This window comes from Hypomesus transpacificus, chromosome 2 (assembly GCF_021917145.1).
Source record: "Hypomesus transpacificus isolate Combined female chromosome 2, fHypTra1, whole genome shotgun sequence".
Taxonomy (NCBI): Eukaryota; Metazoa; Chordata; class Actinopteri; order Osmeriformes; family Osmeridae; genus Hypomesus; species Hypomesus transpacificus.
The window spans coordinates 11,865,454-11,887,480 of NC_061061.1; the positions used below are offsets into that span (position 1 = coordinate 11,865,454).

Consider the following 22,027-nt stretch of genomic DNA (forward strand, 5'->3'; position numbering starts at 1 on the left):
GTCTTCCTTGTCTTCGGTGTTTACTGTAACACACAGACCAGTGTGTTGTGTTCTGTTTGTCACAGGTGTTTGTGACTTTCTTTGTGTGTGTGTGTGTGTGTATGGTCGTGTGACCACTGTTACAAGCACCTGTCTGCATTTAACTGCACCAGTTAGCGATAGAAGGTATCTGTATAAAGGATAAAATGCTTGTTGTTGAAAGCAGACTGTGTTAAGGCAAAGAACAACAACCTTGTGAAACGTAAAAACAAAAACAAATATGTCGTCAACATTTATTGACCAGAAGAAAAAACATTCGGACACAATTATGATTCCTTTTATTTTATGTAAAGTTACACATTTAAAACATTGTCTAAATCTTCCAGCCAGTCCTGATACAGCGGTAATGTACTATATGAGCAGTATATTTCTTTTATGAAAACAAGTTACAAAAAAAAAATCTTTATTATGGACAGTTGTAAGGAATTTTGACCACATTCTCTCTCTCAACGTTTTTTTACACTTCATCCTTCCGCTTCAGTCTCTCTCTCTCTGACTCTCCCGTTCTCGCTCTCTTTTTCTGTCTCCTTCCAAGTCGATCTACCTTCCACTACCTACATTTGATCTACCTGTTGAGTGCTGTTGCTTGGCAACAGGAGATGGCTTCTCTCTTGGTCTTCCTTTTGGAGGGGGACCCACTGCCCTGCTAAACAAAAACAAAAAACACAGCAAACAAGTTTTAAAACTTTCCTCAATTTACAGTTCCTGTTGTACACAACGTACTTTTATTAACGGGTCACTTTCTCATCTACCATTACTACAAGTCCGTCTTGTCAGTTATATGGAATCTGAATTGGTTTAGGAAGTAATTTGGAGTATTTACTTGGTGCAGTGGCAGTATTCATTGGGCTTCAAAGGTTGTCGTACGGTTCTCAGCTTGTGGCCTCTCCTCTGCACACCAAGAAAAAAGGATTATAAAACAATACAAGCAAGTATTCGATTTCTTTATTTCTCAATTCCCTAAATACATTTGTCAATCAAGCATATGATCAAGCTTCAGGACTCCAATTGCTCGGTATTCCACTTTCCCGGATGCAGGGGCACCTCTAGGGCGTCTGGGCCCCCTGGCTAATTTGTACTCCGAGCCCCCAAAATTAAAACGATACAGTAAAGTATGGGGTTCCACTTTGCCCCCTGTGTGACCAGGGCCCTCATCTTGATCTTGCCCCCCGCTACGGCGCCCCTGCCTGGAGGTGAAGTGTTCGCACCCTGGCTTCACCCTACCTTCATCCTTCTGTTTCTGCGCTGCATGAGGACCACCAACACCACCAGCAGGATCAGCACCAGGCCTCCGGCCCCCACTGCTATCCACACCCACAGGCTCAACCCCCACAGGGACAGTCCCCCATGGCCGTGTACAACCACCTCCCCCCCTTCAGTCTCTCCAGGCTGGAGGACAGTGCTACCTGGGAGACACAGACACATAAAGGGTTTGTTATCATGGTATAGATTGAGGAAATTCGTTATGTGGTTCAGCCAGAGTTACTTACAGTTGGAGCATCGAGTCACTGAGACATCTTTTGGTCCAGAGGGTGGGACTGTGGGTTTGGAACCTGAGAAAGCACAGTCACTGTGTTATCAGCTACACTTTATATCGACAAAGAACCTTAGGTCTTACATATGACACCTGCAAATCAAAACCTGTTAGGAGTGGGGGTTTAGAAGTACTGAGACAACCGTACTTTGCACACGAACGTTCACGATCTCTTGATGGGTCTCCCCATCCTTAGAGATCCGACAGGTCCAGTCCCCAGCGTCTTTCAGGGTCACATCGCTGAGCTGGACCTGCCCAGAAGACTCAGTGAGCCCTCCGCCCGGACGCAGCCACTCCACCTTGGGCTTGGGCTCCCCGGTCACCTGGCAGTGGAGAGAGGCAGCAGTGCCCAGAAGGACATCACTAGAGGGGGTCACTGAGGCTGGAGTCAGCAGGGGGAGAATTGGGGGGAGGGGATGAAAAACAAAGTGTAAAGAAGCAAAGGAAGAGAGGAAAGAAAACAAGAGATGACTCTATAGCTATAACAAAGTTAAGTCTTGTACTCGTTGTGAAATATTTTACTTCTGATTGTTTCTTCTACAGGTACAGTCCTGCACTTTTTGTGGTTCATGTTGTTTTAATTTCTAACTTGTATAACTGCATGCTCTTATGGGTCTTCCCTTTTGGCACTTGTTTAGTTTTTTCACAATGTATGCTTCATGTTTTGGCTGCTTGCAATGTTTGGGACTACCTCGTTGTTATGATCAGTGACCTATGCTCTTTTGTAAAGCTCTCTCTTGGAAGTCGCTTTGGATAAAAGCGTCTGCTAAATGCATAAATGTAAATGTAAGTGAGAACCCAGAAATATCCCACGTCCAGTTAGCTGTCCCTTAGTCGTTTCCCGTGAGAGGGCGAGATGCAGGCGGTGGCATCCGTATAGACGTGACCCGTGAGAGGACTAGTACCTGTAACAATGTAGAGTCTGTGTTTATGCTCTGCTGAGTCCACCTTGCAGGTGTACAGTCCCACATCTCCACCTCCTACACTCGGGATCTCAAGATGTTCTCCCGAACGCTTTACCTGGATGTTGGGGATGTTGCCTAACATGGGGAAAAGACAAGGGCCATGACCACATCAATGAGAAGGGCAGAAAAGATGACCCTGCACAGATTTATCTTACCTATAAGTCTATTTATATTCCTTAATCTATATATTGTATATTTGGAAAGAACATGTGATATTGAAAGGTGTAACCTGCACAATTAGCAATATGCAATTTTGAATATGATTTTGAATAAGTCGTTCCTCATGGTTTACCTTTAGTCTGTTTTCCAGATCTCCCATTGATCCGTACGATCAAAGATTTCTGGTCTCCATATGTCCACTCTACATTCTGGTTTTTGATTTTGACCCCACAGTTGATTTGGGCGGACGCCCCTTGTTTCACAAACAAAATGATCCCTTCTAATGGAACTAGACCGAGAGCTGAAAGGAAGGCTGTGACACCAATGTAAAGTCGAGTTATTGTTATTGTGTCCAACACAGTGAAAATCTACTACAGTAATTGTACGTCAAAACAGTGGGTTATATTTTCACTCACCACAAAATAAAAACACGGTCTTCATTTTCTTCTTTCTGAAAGAAATTATGAGCAGAGATTTGAGAAACAACGATGCATCAGATCAAACTGTACGTCAGTGCTGTTGAAGTATCCATACTTCCAGGGTGAGAAGCTGCAACATTGTCACCACACACAGCTTCTGTTCTGTAGAATCAACATTTGAGGTGTCTGACCACATAGCGACTTCCTCTCTCCAGCTCTTTTACTCTCTTTATCTCTAGGTGAATGCATTTTGAAGAAATTAAGAAGAACATAATATTTTTGAGAGAAGTATATTTGTTTGTATAAATGACATGGCACGACACGTGGCATTGAAGCGGCCTATAACGAATAAATTACTAATACATTTTAAACTCGTTTGATAGGTTACATTGAAGGTAAAATGAACATTGTAATGGATTGATATTAAGCCTAATCCTAGAGTATCATAATACTGGTGATCGTAATGAATAAAATACGATTTCAATATTGGAAAAAGTCCCAGCAACATAGCAACATCTCAAACCTAAATAGGGCCAACTGAATTCTTTCAGTTAACAAACGTGGGTGAAGTTCGTTAAACTTTTAATAAGTGTACATGTTAATGAGTTATTGGTCAAATTGAGTAGGCACATTTGGCTGGAAACGATACATGTAAATCGTATGGAATATTTAAATAACCTATAAACATTTGATAAAATCGTAGGCTGTAAAAGCGTACAATAACTGCTCTCCGCGAGTAAACTGTAAAACAAACTAGAAATGGTCTAATGAAACCATCCATGACTTTTGTATATATTTTTGCCAACAATGTGAAACTCGAAAAAAACGTAATTTTCTATTGAAAATCGTGGTTTGGCATGACCACAGTTTTCCTCAATTTGCGTTTTGTTACCTATAGCCTACCTCGGAAAACCCATTCAAATTCAAACTTATACAAACATGAAAAATAATTAGGCCTTGTCTTCTTTTACAACCACTTTATTATGTGTGTATGTCTTAATGACAATTTTATCAGCTGATCATTCCAACTCTACAACATTGTCAGATCATCACAAAAATAGTAATTTATTTATGGTGATAAGTCTAGTTTGATATTTCTTACCTGCTACTGCAGCTGATCTTTTATTTCTTGCTCTGTTCGACACAACGCACTGATTAAGAAGACAGGGTAGAGGATTGAGGAGGTGAATATAGCGGAAGAGATCTGAGGAAACTGCAACTTGGAAAGCTGCAGCAGGAGATGCACAAACGAAACAGGGTCTATACTTTACTGCAAATGACAGGAATCCTTCCTTAACACATTGAAATGTAACGCAATTACACGCTACAAGCCTACAAGTAGGCTACAAGTAGGCTTGTGAGTAGGCACAGAAACTGCGTCTTTGTTTACGTCCTTTACTGAAAATACATTTAGATTTACTCGTAATTATTGTGGGTGTCAAAACCCAGAAAATTACAATAAAAACAGATGCGATCTGTAATAACGTAGTCTCTACCTTTCAAAAACGTTTCCAAAAAGTGAAGCAAGAGACAAGGACGGCAGAAAGACAAGTCTTTATTCGTCAGAGCAGAAGTAACAAAGGAATTCATTTATGCAAAATAAACAAAATAAAATGAAACCACCTTGCTAAATTACCATCACCCCACACTTCAAAGAACAACCAGTTCGGTTTGGTGTTTATTGAACTTTTTATTACAGTTTATTTTAAATACACATTTGAACTGTTTTTATCCTTTGTTTAATAGATATTTGGGATAGTGAATGTCCAACTGTTTCTTGTAACCAGGTGAAGCAGAGGAGGTGGTGTTTGGCTGAAGAAGCGATAACATCACAATGGCAGCTATCCAATAAGGGAGGAGATGAGAGTGTCTAGAGAAGTTTAGAGCAGGAAGGGGCAGTGTTCACCAGCCACAGATATACAATATCAACAGCCGCTTGAGTCAACAGAGGGGATGAATTTGTATTTGAAATGAACCAAAAGCCTGGCACCAAGACCTACGCTAACCCTTTGCGAAAGAGCACCCCTTGCAACACCGCCGAGAAGCGTATTTACAACCTAATTTTGTCAGTTCAGAAGCCTGTGTGAAGCGTTTTCTTAGCGGCCCGTTAAGAGTGAGAGAGTGCTTGCTTTGTGTGGGTTTCGGTGCTCTGCTGCTCTGGCCCCCCTCCCCCTCTCGCCCCCCCCCCACGAAAAACTTCCTTCCTCCCTCCTACGTTCACTCTGCCACTCTTCGGTAGAAGTACAGGTAACCCAGGTCCTTGGGAGGCTTCTCTGAGGCACACACCTTCTGATCGTTGAAGATAACCCACCTGGGAGAGGAAGAAGGAAGGACACAGAAGGAAAAGAAGAAGGAAGACCAGCAGATCAGTAACAGACAGGGTCAAAAGACAGCCAGTCTCTTGGATTTCTGTCTACCTCGCAAGTAACCATCGATCCTTAAGTAGGCTACCAACAGTTGTGCCCTTGCTTGCCTCCTACGTAGGACTCTTGTGAGGGTCTAAAGCTCTAAATCAGTGGTTCTCAACTCTAGTCCTCAGAGACCCACCGTCTGGCATGTTTTAGATGTTTCCCTGATTCACATGAATGGGTAGTTACGAAGCTCAGCAGAAGACTGATGACGAACATTCGTTTGAATCGGGTGTGTTACAAACTGCTCTGCATGATTAAGAGATTGTCATCGACAGGAAGGAGAGAGACACAGAGAGAGAGACACAAAGCGAGAGAGAGAGAGAGAGAAAGAAACAGAGACTAAGCGAGAGGAACAGAGAGAGACAAAGCGAGAGAGAGAGAGAGCAAGAGAGAGAGAGATAGATGAGAGAGAGAACAACAGCAACAGAGAGCATCAAGGTTGCATATGAATGAGTGTTCTCCCTCTGGCTCTACGGGAGGGTTTCCTCCTCCGGTCGTAACAGGAAGCAGTTACTCACTGCTGGTCCTTCTTGATGTGGCAGACGTAGTGGCCACACATGGTGCTGGTGCCCATGTGACTGACGAAGGCAAACAACTCGTACTCTAGAGACAGAACGAGAGATGGGTGAAGAAAAAAAAGATGGTGTGAGAGAGAGAGAGATAGAAAGATAGAGGAGAGAGAGAGAGAACAATAGCAACAGTGAGCATCAAAGTTGCATATGACTGAGTGTTCTCCCTCTGGTAAACTCCACACGATAGGGATCGAAACAATGCAGTGCTGTATCAACACTACAAGCAAACACACAGGACTTACTGCCAGGACCGTCTCTGACGCGTGGCCCAGGAGGAGGGTCCCTGCTGGCCTCGCTCTCAGCCGCAGAGCGCCCCCCTTCCGACACCTCCATGGACTCGAGGTCGTCCAGGTGGGAGAAGATCCAGTCAACTGCCCTCTCCAGAACATTACTCTGGCAGGAAAAAGAGAGAGAGCGAGAGAGAGAGGGTTAAGGTTCTTAGGGGTCTCTGTAGGTCACATGTTACTCCAAATGGTTGAACTGGGTGTGTAATAAAAACAAAACGGTTTTGTGTGGTGTGAGTAAACAAAGTTTTAGAGCACAGTTGCTATTCTGGGGTCAAGCACTCTAGTTATAAAGATTGCTTGGGTCGACAACATAAACTTTATGTTTAAAGCCAGTTTTTCTTCAGAAATGTGTTCCATCTTCCTTTTTTCCCTTCCCCTCTTCCTCTTTATTGTCCTTTCTCTTCCCCAAATCACACAGACGAGACTGAAAGAAAATTCTGCACACCTCGAATATGCGCGAATTTTCGGACATGGTTTACGATGAAAAAAGAACGGAAAAGTACAAAAAAAGAACTAGCGATCAGCGCTAATATACACAAATGAACGCAAGGCGAATATTCGCTTCATTCGCGCAAATAATTCGCTTGGCGTTTGGTGTGAGCACAGACCCCTTCTATCTCAGGCTGCTGGTTAGTTTGGTGTCCCGTGTCTCACCGTGGCCCTCAGCGCCCGTGTCGCCTGGTCTCTGCTGAAGCCCATGGATACGATGGTCGCCAGGTGCTCCTCGGGTACACTCTCAGCAGTGGGAGTGGTCCCGGGGGCGGAGCTGCAGCCTGGCAACACCAGGGGGGCGGAGAAATCTGGGGCCAATCACAAGAAGGAAAAAATATTTTATATTCAAAAAATATATATATTATATTACATTTACATTCAGCCATTTAGCAGGCGACTTACAGTAAGTACAGGGACATTCCCTCCGAGGCAAGTAGGGTGAAGTGCCTTGCCCAAGGACATGTCATTTGGCACGGCCAGGAATCGAACCAGCAACCTTCTGATTACTAGCCCCGATTCCCTAACCGCGCAGACACCTGACTCTACTTATATACATATATACGACTTAGTTACCCACCTGGGTCATCCATGTGGCCCATGACCCAGTTCATGGCGGCGTCGATCCCAGTGTTCCCAGTGTAGTACACAGCCTTCCTGCAGGCCTCCAAGGGGAATCCCATCTCACATAACTGGGACACAGTGGAGTCGTCCAGGACTGGGGCTGAGGCCAGAGGGAGCACATTTAAAACAAGAGGCAACAACTGGACACACAAAACTATACTTGATAAATAACTGAACCATTCTGAAAACTGAGTAATACTAAGAAAACGATATGTAACTAAAAAATGATATTAAAACAAATGTAACTAAATATAAATAAATGTCAACTTGAATGGCCTCCTTTGGTGCAAACTTAAGACAAATAATTTGAGGACGCTAACAGAGTCACAGACGAAATCCAGACAGAGAACAAGGAAACAGAAAAAGGCGGGAAAAAAGACAGCTAGAAAAAGATGGTGACGAACGACACGCGAGTCAGGAGGAGAAGGAAGGAAAGTAGCAGAAACGACAGACAAACTGACACAGCAGTGGAGAGTAGAGAGAGTCGTCCTCCTCGTTGCCGTGGAAACCCAGGATACCTTTGACCTCCACGTCAGGGGTCATGAGCGGAGGCGGGGCCACCTCCGGCAGAAGCTCCTCCCCCGGCTGCTGGCCGGTCCCACGGAGCGCGCTCAGATCCAACATGTCGGGAACATCGATGCTCACGTCTGTCAACACATCAGCAACACAACATGAGTCATTACAACCATCAGTTTGAGACCATCAGTAATTTTACTGTGGCAGGAAGGTGCATACAATAAACATATACGAATCTTAAATGTAAAAATAAAAAGTTGAAAATTAATTCACACAGTGTTTTCATTCAGGCACATTGTCAAGGGAAACGGCCACTGCCTACCCAGTTTCTTAGGGACCCAGTCCAACCCGAAGGTAAACTTCTTTATCTGGATCACCAAGTGATCAGGGAAGGAAGCGAAGCGCGTCGTTCTGTCGGAAGAAGACAGAAAATAGGTCATTATTATTTTATTTTTTTAATATATATTTTTTTAATGGCATTTATGCATTTATTATTATTCTCAATAGAGACAGTGTTTTTAAGGAGAGGACAGGAAATGTGTGGAGAGAGAGAGATGCAGTAAAAGGCCTGGGCCGGATTCGAACCCAGACTGCCCGCGAGGAGCACACAACGTGAGCGTGTCCCTACTTGGTGGCGCTGGTCTTGGCCTGCACGGCGGAGCTCCAGAAGTCTGTAAGCGTCTCCGGTTCGCTGAGGGCCGCCATGCACGCCGTGAAGGGGATCCGGGCACGCACGCTCGCCGGGGGCGGGGCGCCCGACGAGTCAGCCGCCTCGCGCTGCCTCTCGGCCTCATGCAGCTCCTCTGGTGACGGAGGGGGGGGGGGGGGGGGGGGGGGGGGGAAGAGTTAAGAGAGAGACCATCCATCGTTACTCCAACATCCTACTAGGGACGCCATTTCAGACGTATGTATATCTACAAATCTCCCCCCCCCCCCCCCCCCAGGTGATAGGTAACAGGCCAGGTGTGGACCCCCTGGGGCCAGGTGTGGACCCCCTGGGGGCAGGTGTGGACCCCCTGGGGGCAGGTGTGGACCCCCTGGGGCCAGGTGTGGACCCCCTGGGGGCAGGTGTGGACCCCCTGGGGCCAGGTGTGGACCCCCTGGGGGCAGGTGTGGACCCCCTGGGGCCAGGTGTGGACCCCCTGGGGGCAGGTGTGGACCCCCTGGGGACAGGTGTGGACCCCTGGGGGCAGGTGTGGACCCCCTGGGGCCAGGTGTGGACCCCCTGGGGGCAGGTGTGGACCCCCTGGGGACAGGTGTGGACCCCCTGGGGGCAGGTGTGGACCCCCTGGGGGCAGGTGTGGACCCCCTGGGGGCAGGTGTGGACCCCCTGGGGACAGGTGTGGACCCCCTGGGGGCAGGTGTGGACCCCCTGGGGGCAGGTGTGGACCCCCTGGGGACAGGTGTGGACCCCTGGGGGCAGGTGTGGACCCCCTGGGGCCAGGTGTGGACCCCCTGGGGGCAGGTGTGGACCCCCTGGGGACAGGTGTGGACCCCCTGGGGGCAGTGCCGGCCCTCACCTGTGTTGGTGGCCTGCTCCATGGGCACGGGCAGCTGCAGCATGTAGTCTACCCTCTGGGTGTACTTGGCTTTCTGGGACTGCTGGCACATGATCCGCTCCTCCACCAGGAAGCGAAAGGCTTCGGAAGGGTTCGCTCCTGAACGGCAGTTTCTCTACAGGAGAAAAAGCAAGAGAGAGAGAGAGAGAGAGTAAGAGAGAGTGAGAGAAGCAGGCGGCAGGTCGAGGGAGAGAGGATGGCGCGAGAGGAAGGGCTCACCTCGACCATGTTAATGAAGTGCAATAAGAACTCCTGTGCGTCTTGTTGCCGATTGGTGGAGAACTCGGGGTGGCCCCGCCCCACAAGTGCTTTGAACATGCGTGGCGCAATGCCAACCTGGTCGCCCTGGAAACAAAGAACGATTGCGATCAGCCACGGCAACAGCAAAAAAAACTAAACATCCAAGCCGTGTAGTAAGTTGATGACGCAGGGTCACGCCTACCCTGGGTTCAGAAGAGGCATTGGTCTCATCCCCAGGATCAAGGGCTGGCTTGGAGTACTCTCCTGACAACAGACCATAGCCCAGCTTAGCTCTGAGGGGACACAGAAGGCATCATTTTGTTTACGGGTAAACGACTGAGATAGTGTCTTGAATTGAATCTTGAATTAGTAATGAAGATGTAATTGTGAGCGTGTGAAGGATGACAGTGAGAACGGGTGCAGCGCTGGATGTTCCTCTGAAGCCATCATGTCCCACTTCTTAATAGAAGGTACCAAAGGATCAAGTGTGAGCCTGTGTATGTGTTGCTTGTGGGAGGGGTTAGAGTGTGCATTGCCATTTAAATAAAGATTTGGCATCGTTTTCAGTGTGTGAGCGATTAGTGACATCTACTGGTGAAACAGACAGCTACAACATTGCCGGAATGAGCATCAGCCTCAGATCAGTGGTTAGGAAGGTGTGTTGAACAGTCAGACCTCAGATCAGTGGTTAGGAAGGTGTGTTGAACAGTCAGACCTCAGATCAGTGGTTAGGAATGTGTGTTGAACAGTCAGACCTCAGATCAGTGGTTAGGAAGGTGTGTTGAACAGTCAGACCTCAGATCAATGGTTAGGAAGGTGTGTTGAACAGTCAGACCTCAGATCAGTGGTTAGGAAGGTGTGTTGAACAGTCAGACCTCAGATCAGTGGTTAGGAAGGTGTGTTGAACAGTCAGACCTCAGATCAGTGGTTAGGAATGTGTGTTGAACAGTCAGACCTCAGATCAGTGGTTAGGAAGGTGTGTTGAACAGTCAGACCTCAGATCAGTGGTTAGGAATGTGTGTTGAACAGTCAGACCTCAGATCAGTGGTTAGGAAGGTGTGTTGAACAGTCAGACCTCAGATCAGTGGTTAGGAAGGTGTGTTGAACAGTCAGACATCAGATCAGTGGTTAGGAAGGTGTGTTGAACAGTCAGACCTCAGATCAGTGGTTAGGAAGGTGTGTTGAACAGTCAGACCTCAGATCAGTGGTTAGGAAGGTGTGTTGAACAGTCAGACCTCAGATCAGTGGTTAGGAAGGTGTGTTGAACAGTCAGACCTCAGATCAGTGGTTAGGAAGGTGTGTTGAACAGTCAGACCTCAGATCAGTGGTTAGGAAGGTGTGTTGAACAGTCAGACCTCAGATCAGTGGTTAGGAAGGTGTGTTGAACACTTACACTTGAGTTTTAAAGTCCTGGGTGGGATCGCTGGGGGCTTCAGCGAAGATCTTTTCGATGTTGGAGACATACCTACGGCAAGGTAACATTACAGTTGGGTCACTTGGAAAACAAATTTGTTTCTACTGTTTTCTATCTGTCTTTTTTCAATATTGTCTTCTAATAAAAATCTGTCCAGCTCAGTGCTCTGAAGCCTGGGGAGGAGGGGGACGGTGAGGTACTGCCAGGGGGGTCAGATGGCTGAGCAGTTAGGGAATCAAGCTATTAATCAGAAGGTTGCCGGTTAGATTCCCGGCCGTGCATATGACGTTGTGTCCTTGGGCAAGGCGCTTCACCCTACTTGCCTCAGGGAGAATGTCCCTGTACATACTGCAAGTTGCTCTGGATAAGAGTGTCTGCTAAATGACTAAAATGTAAAAGTAAAATGTAAATACTGACTTGCTCTGGAAGTCTGGGACGGTGAAGAGGACTTGCATGACGGAGTTGAGGTAGCAGCTGTTGCCCAGGTTCTTCATCCCTGTCAGGCCAGGGCCGGACAGAGGCCTCAGGGTGGTGCCAGACTCCTGGATCATCTCCCACTCCCCCACGCGCTGGTTCACCGCTATCTCCAGCTCAGTCATCGTCCTTTCCGTCTGCAGGGCAGAGAGGAAACAAAGCCAATAAAAAGTATGAATAAAATCAATAAAAACTGGTGGTAGAGACAACGAGCGAATGGAAGAGAATTTTATTCTCCGGTTGCAGGAAATCAGGGAGGAAGAGGGTGAGAGACAGACACAGAGAGACACAAAGAGAGAGAGACAGAGAGAGACAGAGAGAGAGAGTCAAAGAGAGAGAGAGAAACAGAGAGAGAAACAGAGAGAGACACAGAGAGAGACACAGAGAGAGACACAGAGAGAGACACAGAGAGAGACACAGAGAGAGAGAGGAGACTCAGGTGGTGAAAGAGGAGGGATGAGCGAGCGAGAAGGTAAGAGAGACGTGCGAAGGAGATTGTGGGAGGGGAGTTGGGGAGAGAACAGGTGGATGTGATAATGGAGGACTGGGAATAGCAGCGGAGAAGGACAAAGGAAGAAGGGAGGGAAAGAGAACGAGGTAATAAGAAATGATCTGGAGTTTTTCTGAATGCTGTCCTCCCCCAGTGCAGTGTTCCAGCCTGCTGTTAGAACACAAATGCAGCTTTGAATCAAGGCCAGCTCTGGCACTATGGCAGACTGCCAACAAGGAACTGGCAAATGTATCTGTGTCACTGTCGCACACCAACCGACGTCGCAAAAAGCAGAAGGCTGGCTCTGTCCTCGCAAAAGATGGAATCATGATCAAAGCGAATCACAGCTAAGGGGGCTTAAGGTCAATTTCAACACACATTTAAGCCAGCCTGGTTTTTCAAGGTGATCAAACTAGCTCATTTGACAACGACTGACATTCCTGTCAGAGAGGCACAGCGAGCCGCTCTCTCCAGAGGGGGGAGACGTGCTGGCGGGCGTGCGAGATCCTACCTTCTCCATGGTCATCATGTCGATGCCGAAGTGGGCGAGGTGTTCCGGAAGCTTGGGGTCCAGCACCATGTCGTCTTCATCGTACGAATACACATCTGGAGACAAAACGGATGTTCAGCTCACAGGGCAGTGCTAAGAACGTCCCACCCGGAGGCCACGGGGGGAGACCGCGTCTGTGCTCCACCTCAGGCACACCGCTGCACGGCGTCTGTGCGACTTCCTCTTTTAATCCGGCGGGACAAGCGGCTGTGCGCGGTCCCTGGGGCTCTCACCTGCTCCGTCGGGGGTGATAGTGCCCAGTTTGACGGCAATCGGGTGTCCCGTCTGCTGGAAGTGCAGGAGGGCGTGGTTGTTCCCCCCCGTGCCGTCGAAATACCTCCGCCCACACAACACCATCCCGTCCGTCAGGTTCATCCACAAATTCTCTTGCAGGTCACACACCTCACAACGCCAGCCACTGCCACAGTCAGAGAGGAAGAGGGCGAGAGAGAGGGCAAGAGAGAAAATATTTGTTTTCATAGATCAGATGAGACAGTAATAACCTTAAAAAAGCTGTGAACACCACGAGCAGACCTCTACTGTCTAGTAAGTGAGCATCTCAAGTAAGTGAGATAAAAGCCAGGTGAGTCTGTAGAGGGGGTCAGATGGCTGAGTGGTTAGGGAAGCGGGCTATTAATCAGAAGGTTGCTGGTTCGATTCCCGACCGTGCAAAAATGATGTTGTGTCCTTGGGCACTTGACCCTACTCGCCTTGGGGGGAATGTCCCTGTACTTACTGTAACTCCCTCTGGATAAAAGCGTCTGCTAAATGACTAAATGTAAATGTAACGGAGCTCCCGGGTCCCACCTGGGGAGGATCTTGATGCCGTTGTCAAGCTGTTTGAGGCCGGCAGCGTGTCGGGACTCCTGTCTCACCTCCCCGTCCCACTGCTGCACCTGCAGGGCGTGAGACACTGAGTCTGCCGCCATCAGCCCAGCCATGGAGAGAGACACCTGCACCGATGTAACACAGACAGGTTATCACACTACTACCACCCAGTAATATGAAGACCTCTTCTGTGACGGTCGGAAGGTTCCGGATAAAGTTCTGACAGAAACTCTGAGCAGTTTGATTTTCACTGCTCAGCTCTGCCGCAGTGAGGTGTTTACAAATGCTGAGCCTCACCCGCTCTCTCACAACATCAGGCATTCTGCCGATGTCCTCAGCTGTCACTTCCTGTCTGTCAGGTAAGAGGACCACCTTCACTTCCTCCTCACACTGCTCCTGTTCCACATCGAACCCTCCTTCGATCCCTGACAGAGAGAGAGAGACCTAGATCAGTAGGAGAGGGGAAAAAAACATACTCATACCGCAGACTGTTTGTCTAAACTAAACACTTCTCTCACCTATGGCCAATCTGGTGGGTTTTTTCTTGGGTGGGTCTCCAGATCCAGAATTGTTGTCCTCTTCCTTCTAGAGAAAACCACAAATACTAATCAATATGTAGCCACTGTTGAATCAACAAATGTTGCGTCTCAGTAGCATCATACTTACATATCTACAACTCCCGATATCATTTGTAAAAATAACAACATGCAAGCAATATTTGCAATTCTCAGTGGACATAAAAAGATGACGGTAGTCAGCGAAAGAGCAATGGTTACCTGTGCTTTACGCGTCCGGGTGATGTGCAGGTACGCCCGCTGTCCAGTCCGGGTGTGGTGTCTGTCTACATACTGGCTGCCAAAGCCAAGGAAACTGTTCATGCACACGTACAGGCCTCCCTCACTCTCCTGAGAATAAAAAAATGGGTAAGGGACAAGTTGCTTACCTGTTCTGGCAACTTGGGTCAGTTTGGAACCACGTTAAGTGTTAATGTGACATTGCTACACTGGCCACCTGACATCATTAATATGCAAAAGATTATGGAAAAAGTGATCATCATATAAAATTAAACTTCTGTGTGGATGGCAAGCAATGTAACTAACTGAACACACTAGTTAGACAGCTATTCATTATATTAATGTGGTGTAGATAGCTTAGTTAGCTAATGTTTCTGCTAGAAGTTGGGCTAGCAAGCGTTCTAACACATGGGTATGAGTGAACTGAAAACAGTACTGTCATCCTGCAGTTAGTCTTACTAACGAGACAATTTGGCAACAACCGCTAGCATTAGCCACGCAGCTAACATTAGCTAGGAAGCTTAGCTAGCTAACTTTGCCTTCATTAGCCTACCGGCCACTACGTTCACTTGCATTAGCAAGCTATCTAGCAAGGCTAAACTAGCTAGCTAGCAAAACTAGCTAGGTATCGAACCAATATTATAACGTATAAATTGGATAGGATAGGGTAAGATCGGATAATAGGATAGACATATGCATTAACAATCACTGCATAACATCGGATATTTAAAGAGACAGTTTAAACGGAAATAACAGGATGATGGGTTGCTCACCGGAGAGGAAAATGACAAGGCGCATTCGTCTTTGTGAACACGGTCCCCGGGCCTCGGTACCCGAATTGTGGACAGAACTGACATCAGAATATCACTAACCTCCGCCATGTCAATCTATGTAAGTCAGCCTTTGAGTAGGACACTTGTTATTTTAGTTTAGACCCCAGCTTTGGATTCCTCAGCTCAAACGGCGTGTCTGGCGTTGGAATCGTTCGTATCCCCACTCACTGTCTGTCAAGCTGGCTAGCTAGCTATCCACTTTCGAATGAATAACTCACTGATGGACCTGTTCTGGGTTTCGTGCGCCGTCTGTCGACGCAAGGCCGAACGTGCACACAACATTCGCAAGTGATAACAAGTCCGCAGTCTTATGTAGCATGGAGTAGCTTAACATAAGATTGGTTAAATTCAATTTATCGCACATAACATTGGAGATCAAGGTCTTTGAGTTCAGTACAAGTAGCTATACGCAATGAAATTCTTAATTAATCAGAATTGTAGGCCTATGCTAGTTTAACAGCTTTGCGTGACAGTTTGAACTGTGAGAATGCCAAATATCGTCTGGCTAGGCAAATAAAAAATCTGCCTACAATTAAAGAATTTAACGGTAAAGGAGAGGTCAATCTGCCATAGCAAAAAAAAAAATATGCAACAATAAGTGTAATTCGAAACGTCAATTAATCGTTCCTGTCCATAGTGCATGCGGCATTGGGGAAAGAAGCAGATATATCGAGTTAACTTTACAGCCCACACCGTCGAGATGTTGGGACGTTTGATGATGCACGTCTTTCCTTCACTTGCTTTCCCACTTTCTTCGGTTCCTCCTCCCACTCCCTTCCAAAATAACTTGGGACGATGGCGCTGGACTCAAATGATTTCACTGTGTACGTGGCGCTGCACGTATCATTTCTTTCATTTTTACATTTAACTTCTCCTGCTGCAGGCAGTGGGGTCACGACAGGATCTGTGTCTGGACTATTATCCCCGTACGATGTCATATATTACAGCGGCGTTCGTGCATACTTTAACGAGCAGTGGGAGAAAGCTGCGGAACAGTTCGAGAAGTCGATATCAACACGAGAGGCACTTTTCCGAATCCGAAGGCAATGTCATGACGAATGTATAGGAGCGGGCAAAGACAGGCTGAACAAACTAGGTACTGGAATTTAATAAGACTTCGATAAAGTGTGTAAGGAGAGAGCTATACGTAGACTACCCGAGTGTGTGTGGAGGGGGGTGGGTGATTTCAGGGGTCTTTTCATGTGTAACTTCGCAACTATAAACGGTGTGGGTATATTTCCAGATTCGGAGGAGGGGGTTCTATGGGACTTGTGGGCACAGGACTGGGTGCAGCGGCGGGCGGAGTGTGTGCGCTTCTGCCTGGGAAGATATGTTACCCCCGCAGGACAGCTTCCTGTTTCCCTGGATATTGAATATGAGTTCAGCTCCAGGAACCCCTACAACTTCCTACAAGTCACCTACTATAAGGTATCACATATTCTGTACTGACCATATAAGCTTTTCGTAAAAACAAAACAAAAAATCCTCAAGGCAGGAGGCGACTACCGTACTTCTGCCTGACCGTTCTTCTCATTCATTGACCTTCATCTCCTCGTTCCTGGATTCTCTCTTCATCACGCACCCCTTCCCCCCCCTCCTCTTCCTCAGTTGGGGAAGATGCAGAAAGCTGCGTCTGCCGCACACACGTTCTTCGTGGCTAACCCCAGTCACCTGGAGATGAGGAACAACATTGAGAAGTACAGAAGGATGGAGGGAATGACGGAGGAGGCCTTCCAGGATAGAGAGACGGAGGCTGAGAAACACTGGGTAAGAGAGAGGGGGGGGGGGGGCTTGGCCTGTTTGCTGTAGTGATCATTTCAGTGGTGTTTTGATTGTGGCATCCATCCAGCTTTAGCGTTCAGGAACCTTTTGTGTGAAGATGTTTCTGTAGGTGGTGAAATTAAGGAGGCACTCCCACATGGCCTGGGGAGCCACATTCCTTCCTGTTTCCTTTACCTTCACTCTCCTAAATCTCACTCTGATAGCCACAATTGGAAACACACACACACACTATGTAACCTCTGCCTAGTATTCTTCTACTGGGCAATGAAATGTATATTGATACACTGTATATATGTATATATATTTGTTTTTACTCCTTCAGCTTTTTCTTCTGCATCCTTTTCTAATGTCCTCCTTTTCCTCTCCCTCTCCATCCACCACAGGTCTTCTATGACTCTGCGCTGCTCTCTGAGTCCTCGTCTGACTGGGTGCGTGCGGTGGAGAGGTGGGCGGGCTGTGTGGACCAGACCCTGAGGCAGACAGCGGAGTGCAGGGTGCAGTGCGAGGTGGCTTCTCAGCTGCTTCCGGAGAACCGAGGAGAGGATGGGGCGGAGGGAGTGTTTGAGAAGGCTGCAGGTACCAGCGGGGACGGCGAAGATGGTCAGAGAAGAAGGGCTGGTCGTGGGTTGCGATCGAGAAAAGTGACGAGGCATTTTGTGTCTTGATTGTGAAATGCTCTCTCGCGTATTGATTTCTCTCCTCCTTTTCTTCTTCTTCTTCTTCTTCTTCTTCTTCCATCCATCCAGCACTCTCTCTCTCCCTGCTGTCCTGCCAGCAGTCTTGTGTGACCCAGGTGGCGACGAGGCCAGGAAGGATCTCAGCTCAGGAGGACTTCTTGCCCATGCAGCTGGAGCATCTACACATCGCACAGTTCAAAGGTCAGAGAGGACCAGTTCACCTCTGGGTCAGAGGAAGATGTCATGAGATTCAATTTGTCTGTCTCGCTCACAGCTCACTTGGGGGTTTGTCCAGAATGAAACTGTGTCAAGCTAACGGCTCCTGTCTCTCTCTCTTACTGGCATTCCCACAGCGGGGGATATCCCAGGAGCTGTGCAAACCCTTCGTTCTCTCCTCCTCTTTTACCCCTCCGACACCGACTCCCTCAGCAACCTGCAGCTCTACTATGAGACACTAGGGGGAGACACAGAGATACAGCCCTCCCGGGTAACAGTGACTCAGGGCTAACGAGGACCCAGTCCTTTTGTCTCAATAGTCTAGTCTCAATATAGTCTCTACTATTATCATGCTTCTCTCTGTATCTGAGGCTATGAAGGAGAAATGACGGGAATTTATAGGCCTTTGTGTCTTTCCTTCTGTCCGCCTGTCTGTCTCTCTGCTCACAGGAGATCTCGAGGTATGTGAGTCGCTCATTGCAAGAAAAAAAGCTCCTCTACTTTGGGATGGAAAACCTGAACTTAAATTTCATTGACCCGGTGAGGAATAAATCTGTCTGGCTTTCTCACTGTCAAATGTTTGTTCCATAACTTTCAACGACCACATTTTCAAGTCATAACACCACATTGACATTAATGTGGAATGAATGTTAGCTCCGTGTGTTCCATGTGTTTTTCTGAAGATTCTTCTCTTGGTTTTTCTACCCACCTGTAGGATCTGTGGACACCAGAAGAAATTGTACCCGAGTCGCTCAGGGAAACATGGAGGTAAGAGTCAAGACGTGTCCAAACTAAGCTTTTGAAATGGTTTTGGTGGATAAATGAACAACTTCCCCGTCTTGTGTTTCCAGAGCTGAGAAACAGAAGCTGAATGAGAAAATGAAGGAGGGGGAGAAGATTTTGGAGACAGACGACAGTGGATTTTATGCAGGTAGTTATGTCTAAAGTTTGTCATGTATTTACTTGAATTTTTAAGTTCCAGACACTGGGTGTGTACATTGCTGTACAAGTCTTTGGCACAATAGTCCATAAAAAAAAAGAACAAATTTGAAAAAGGTTTTTAAAAAGAATCTATAAAATAATTTTTCAAAAATGCTGGGAGAAATAAGAATTAAAAAAACGAAAATAACGTTTGTCAACATTGCACTTTTGTGTCCTCCTTAGACTACGCTCCCTACTCACTTTTCAATGTTGTACTCTCAGGCGGGCCTGTTCCTCAGGTTGGCGTGACGATCACCATGGATGACGAGGCTTTGAACGGGACTAATCGGGTGGTACTGGATGGAGTCCTGTCTCAGAGAGAGTGTGACACAATACTCAACCTAGCAACTGTGAGTTCATGTTGGCATTTTATTCAATTCAATGAGACGACGATGATGATGATGATGATGATGAAATGAGCTGGTTTTGTGGCTCACTGATAGGTTGCTGCGTCAGTTGGAGATGGTTACCGGGGCAGACGTTCTCCACACACGCCTCACGAGAAGTTTGAAGGCCTGACTGTTCTCAGAGCTGTAAAAGTAAGAGAAACCCGGAAGAGAAAACCCCAAGAGGAACCTGGACTTGGACTGCAATTAAGCCTTTACTTTTACGAATCTTAGTTAATCTCTCTATTGTCTCTCCATCTTTTTCTCCCTCTCTTTTTCTACCTGTCGTCCTCCTTCTCCCCCCCCCCCCCCCCCCTCCTTCCAGTTGTCCCAGGATGGCTTGGTGAACCAGACAGACGCACGGCTGCTCCACGAGATGGGGGAGAGGGTGAGGAACCTGCTGCACTCCTACTTCCGAAGCCCTTCCGGACTATTCTTCTCCTACACACACCTGGTGTGTCGCAGCGCAATCACAGGTAACAGAGACCCTCTTAGGAACCCTCAGAGATACAGAGCCTCTCAGAGCTGTTGATAGTTCATATGTGCTTGTCAGGTACACCCGAAGCTCAATTAGATAGATAATCGAGCAGTTGGCATAACCTGTTGGTATAGCTGTGCCGACAGTGTTTTTCTGTCTTCTCAGGGGACCAGGAAGGAAGACTGGATCTGTCTCATCCTGTCCACGTGGACAACTGTCTCCTGGAACCAGACACCAGGCAGTGCTGGAGAGAACCACCAGCGTTCACACACAGAGACTTGAGGTACACACACACACACACACACACACACACAGAGACTTGAGGTACACAGACACACGCACAAGCACACGCACACACACACACACACACACACACAGACTTGAGGTACACACACACACACACACGCAGACACACACACGCACACACACACACACACACACAGACTTGAGGTACACACACGCACACACGCAGACACACACATTCACATGCAGGATTAAAAGGTACATTTCCAGTGTTGGTGTGCAGGTAGAAGTAATGTTTACTTGATTTTCAGCTTGAGAGGACAGGAATGGCATTTATTTGCCCCCTGAAACTTACGCTGTCAAACAACTTGCATAAACTGTCTCGAGTAGACCTGTGCTTATTGCTGGTTCCATTGCAGTGCCGTGCTCTACCTGAACGACAATTTTGACGGAGGAGAGTTCTTCTTCACAGACAGGGATGCCAAGACTGTAACGGTCAGTTGTATTTTACCCTGAAACGCCGTTACACCATTTGAACTGAAGTCTTGTGACAACTTCAATGATGGCCATGTAAACCATAGAGTCATGTCATGGACACCCAACTGTCAAATCATGTCCTCATCAATGCCCGACGACCCCTGACCTTTTCGCCCTCTAGGCCCGGGTGAAGCCCAGCTGTGGTCGTCTGGTCGGCTTCTCTTCGGGTCCAGTCAACCCCCACGGCGTTACCGCGGTTACCGCCGGCCGTCGATGTGCTCTGGCCCTCTGGTTCACCAAGGAGCAGCACCACAGAGACATGGTGAGGCTTATTATGGGATGTGGATCCCGTAGAAGGTTGTATCATATCATTAATAAAAGCAATATTCCGTCAGTATGACACATGAAGGAGACGGATAAGGAGCAGCATGTGATGATGATGTGTTCCCCACATGCGTAATAATTCTTAATATTGACACCATCCCCCCTCTCCCCAGAATCGCCCCTCGGGTAACACTTATGAAACCCCAGTGGTGCATGCGAAAAGCCGACAGCCAATTGGCTGGTGAGAGCCTTCTTTCTACATCCCTCTTTCCTGTCTGCCTTCTGTCCTTTAGGAGCGAGAGGAGGCGGAGGCCGCGTGGGCCGTGGATGGACAGAGTGGGACCAAAGAGCTGAAGGAGGAGGGAGAGCGTGCCCCCACGGCCCGGAGCAGCAGACGTCAGGGCTCCAGGGAAGGTGCCCAGGGGAGGGGCAGGGTGACCGGGGGCAAGGACGAGCTGTGAGATGGATTCATCCATCCGACGGGGGTACTCCTCTTCACACACAACCCATGCAGACCACAACCCTCCTCACTCCTCCTCCTCCGGCGAAAATACCATGAACTTCTCTATTTTTACACCAGGATTTTCGATCGCCACCTACGCAATCTCCCCCCCCCCCCCACCTCACCCCGGCTATCCTCTTCAGTGTGTCACTGTATTATGTGTGTATTTGTGGGATAGAAATGATCTCCCCTCTGTGTGTCTGTGTGAATTTCTCACTCCCACTGTGTGTGTTATTGCGTGTTGTCATAACTGGTATGTTTCGTCTGAAGGTAAAAGGGAATGGATTTTAAATGTGAATAAATATGTGGCCCTACAACGATGTGAGTGTTTTATGGCAGACCTAAACTCCAGCGAAACCGGGAGGGAAAGAGAAAAAGAGAGGATTCTGTATGAGAGACGGGATCGTGGAGGTTCAGAAAGTGTAGCAGTCCATTAACTGATTACCTCCATACTTCTCTAACCACGTAGACAAGCTGTCGATAAACAATGGGTTAACTGATGAGTGTGTGTCGAGTGGTGGGTGAACGTTTTTGTACGTTAAAAGGCATGTACTGTGTCAAAAGCAGGAGTGCATGGAAGGAAGAGGGGGTTTGTTAGTGGGGGTGCGAGAGAGATTGAGGTACGCAGGGGTGAAAACATGGATAGAATGAGAGATTACCGTTAATCCCGCATAAATGAGTGCATTTGTTTATGACGCTTAGAAAATCTCCCATTTAGAATATGGAATAGTAATCCAGCGAGAAATCATTTAATCATTCACATC

The 22,027-nt window shown here is 47.5% G+C and overlaps 3 protein-coding genes across 6 annotated transcripts; 1 reads left to right on the plus strand and 2 right to left on the minus strand.

Moving 5' to 3' along the window:
• Nucleotides 1-300: 300 nt before the first annotated feature.
• On the minus strand, nucleotides 301-4,306 carry LOC124476737 (peroxidasin-like). Its single transcript, XM_047034057.1, has 9 exons — nucleotides 4,219-4,306; nucleotides 3,114-3,148; nucleotides 2,831-3,010; nucleotides 2,479-2,613; nucleotides 1,722-1,955; nucleotides 1,530-1,592; nucleotides 1,264-1,445; nucleotides 863-930; nucleotides 301-685 (listed from the first exon to the last, which is right to left on the minus strand). Exons 2-9 carry the CDS (start codon nucleotides 3,136-3,138, stop codon nucleotides 580-582), a joined length of 993 nt encoding a protein of 330 aa, XP_046890013.1. The 5' UTR covers nucleotides 3,139-3,148; nucleotides 4,219-4,306; the 3' UTR covers nucleotides 301-579.
• Nucleotides 4,307-4,651: 345 nt separating this feature from the next.
• Nucleotides 4,652-15,397, minus strand: usp5 (ubiquitin specific peptidase 5 (isopeptidase T)). 4 transcript variants are annotated; one of them, XM_047033933.1, is made up of 20 exons: nucleotides 15,138-15,397; nucleotides 14,347-14,475; nucleotides 14,089-14,155; nucleotides 13,868-13,995; nucleotides 13,550-13,695; nucleotides 12,976-13,160; nucleotides 12,704-12,798; nucleotides 11,646-11,839; nucleotides 11,208-11,279; nucleotides 10,017-10,107; nucleotides 9,794-9,919; nucleotides 9,536-9,689; nucleotides 8,644-8,818; nucleotides 8,338-8,426; nucleotides 8,018-8,146; nucleotides 7,456-7,599; nucleotides 7,041-7,186; nucleotides 6,342-6,492; nucleotides 6,046-6,130; nucleotides 4,652-5,427 (listed from the first exon to the last, which is right to left on the minus strand). In XM_047033933.1, exons 1-20 carry the CDS (start codon nucleotides 15,243-15,245, stop codon nucleotides 5,334-5,336), a joined length of 2,508 nt encoding a protein of 835 aa, XP_046889889.1. In that variant the 5' UTR covers nucleotides 15,246-15,397; the 3' UTR covers nucleotides 4,652-5,333. The 4 variants fall into 4 exon arrangements, with proteins under 4 accessions (XP_046889889.1, XP_046889872.1, XP_046889881.1 ...); XM_047033916.1 differs by having other exon boundaries at nucleotides 7,961-8,146; XM_047033925.1 differs by having other exon boundaries at nucleotides 7,961-8,146; nucleotides 14,089-14,152; nucleotides 15,138-15,379.
• Nucleotides 15,398-15,507: 110 nt separating this feature from the next.
• Nucleotides 15,508-21,580, plus strand: p3h3 (prolyl 3-hydroxylase 3). The gene is made up of 16 exons (XM_047033954.1): nucleotides 15,508-16,293; nucleotides 16,441-16,625; nucleotides 16,806-16,964; nucleotides 17,363-17,555; nucleotides 17,726-17,857; nucleotides 18,010-18,143; nucleotides 18,323-18,412; nucleotides 18,588-18,640; nucleotides 18,724-18,803; nucleotides 19,076-19,203; nucleotides 19,297-19,392; nucleotides 19,565-19,715; nucleotides 19,883-20,000; nucleotides 20,380-20,455; nucleotides 20,619-20,759; nucleotides 21,055-21,580. The coding sequence occupies exons 1-16, from the start codon at nucleotides 15,993-15,995 to the stop codon at nucleotides 21,220-21,222; spliced, it is 2,205 nt and encodes a 734-aa protein (XP_046889910.1). The 5' UTR covers nucleotides 15,508-15,992; the 3' UTR covers nucleotides 21,223-21,580.
• The last annotated feature ends 447 nt before the right edge of the window (nucleotides 21,581-22,027 follow it).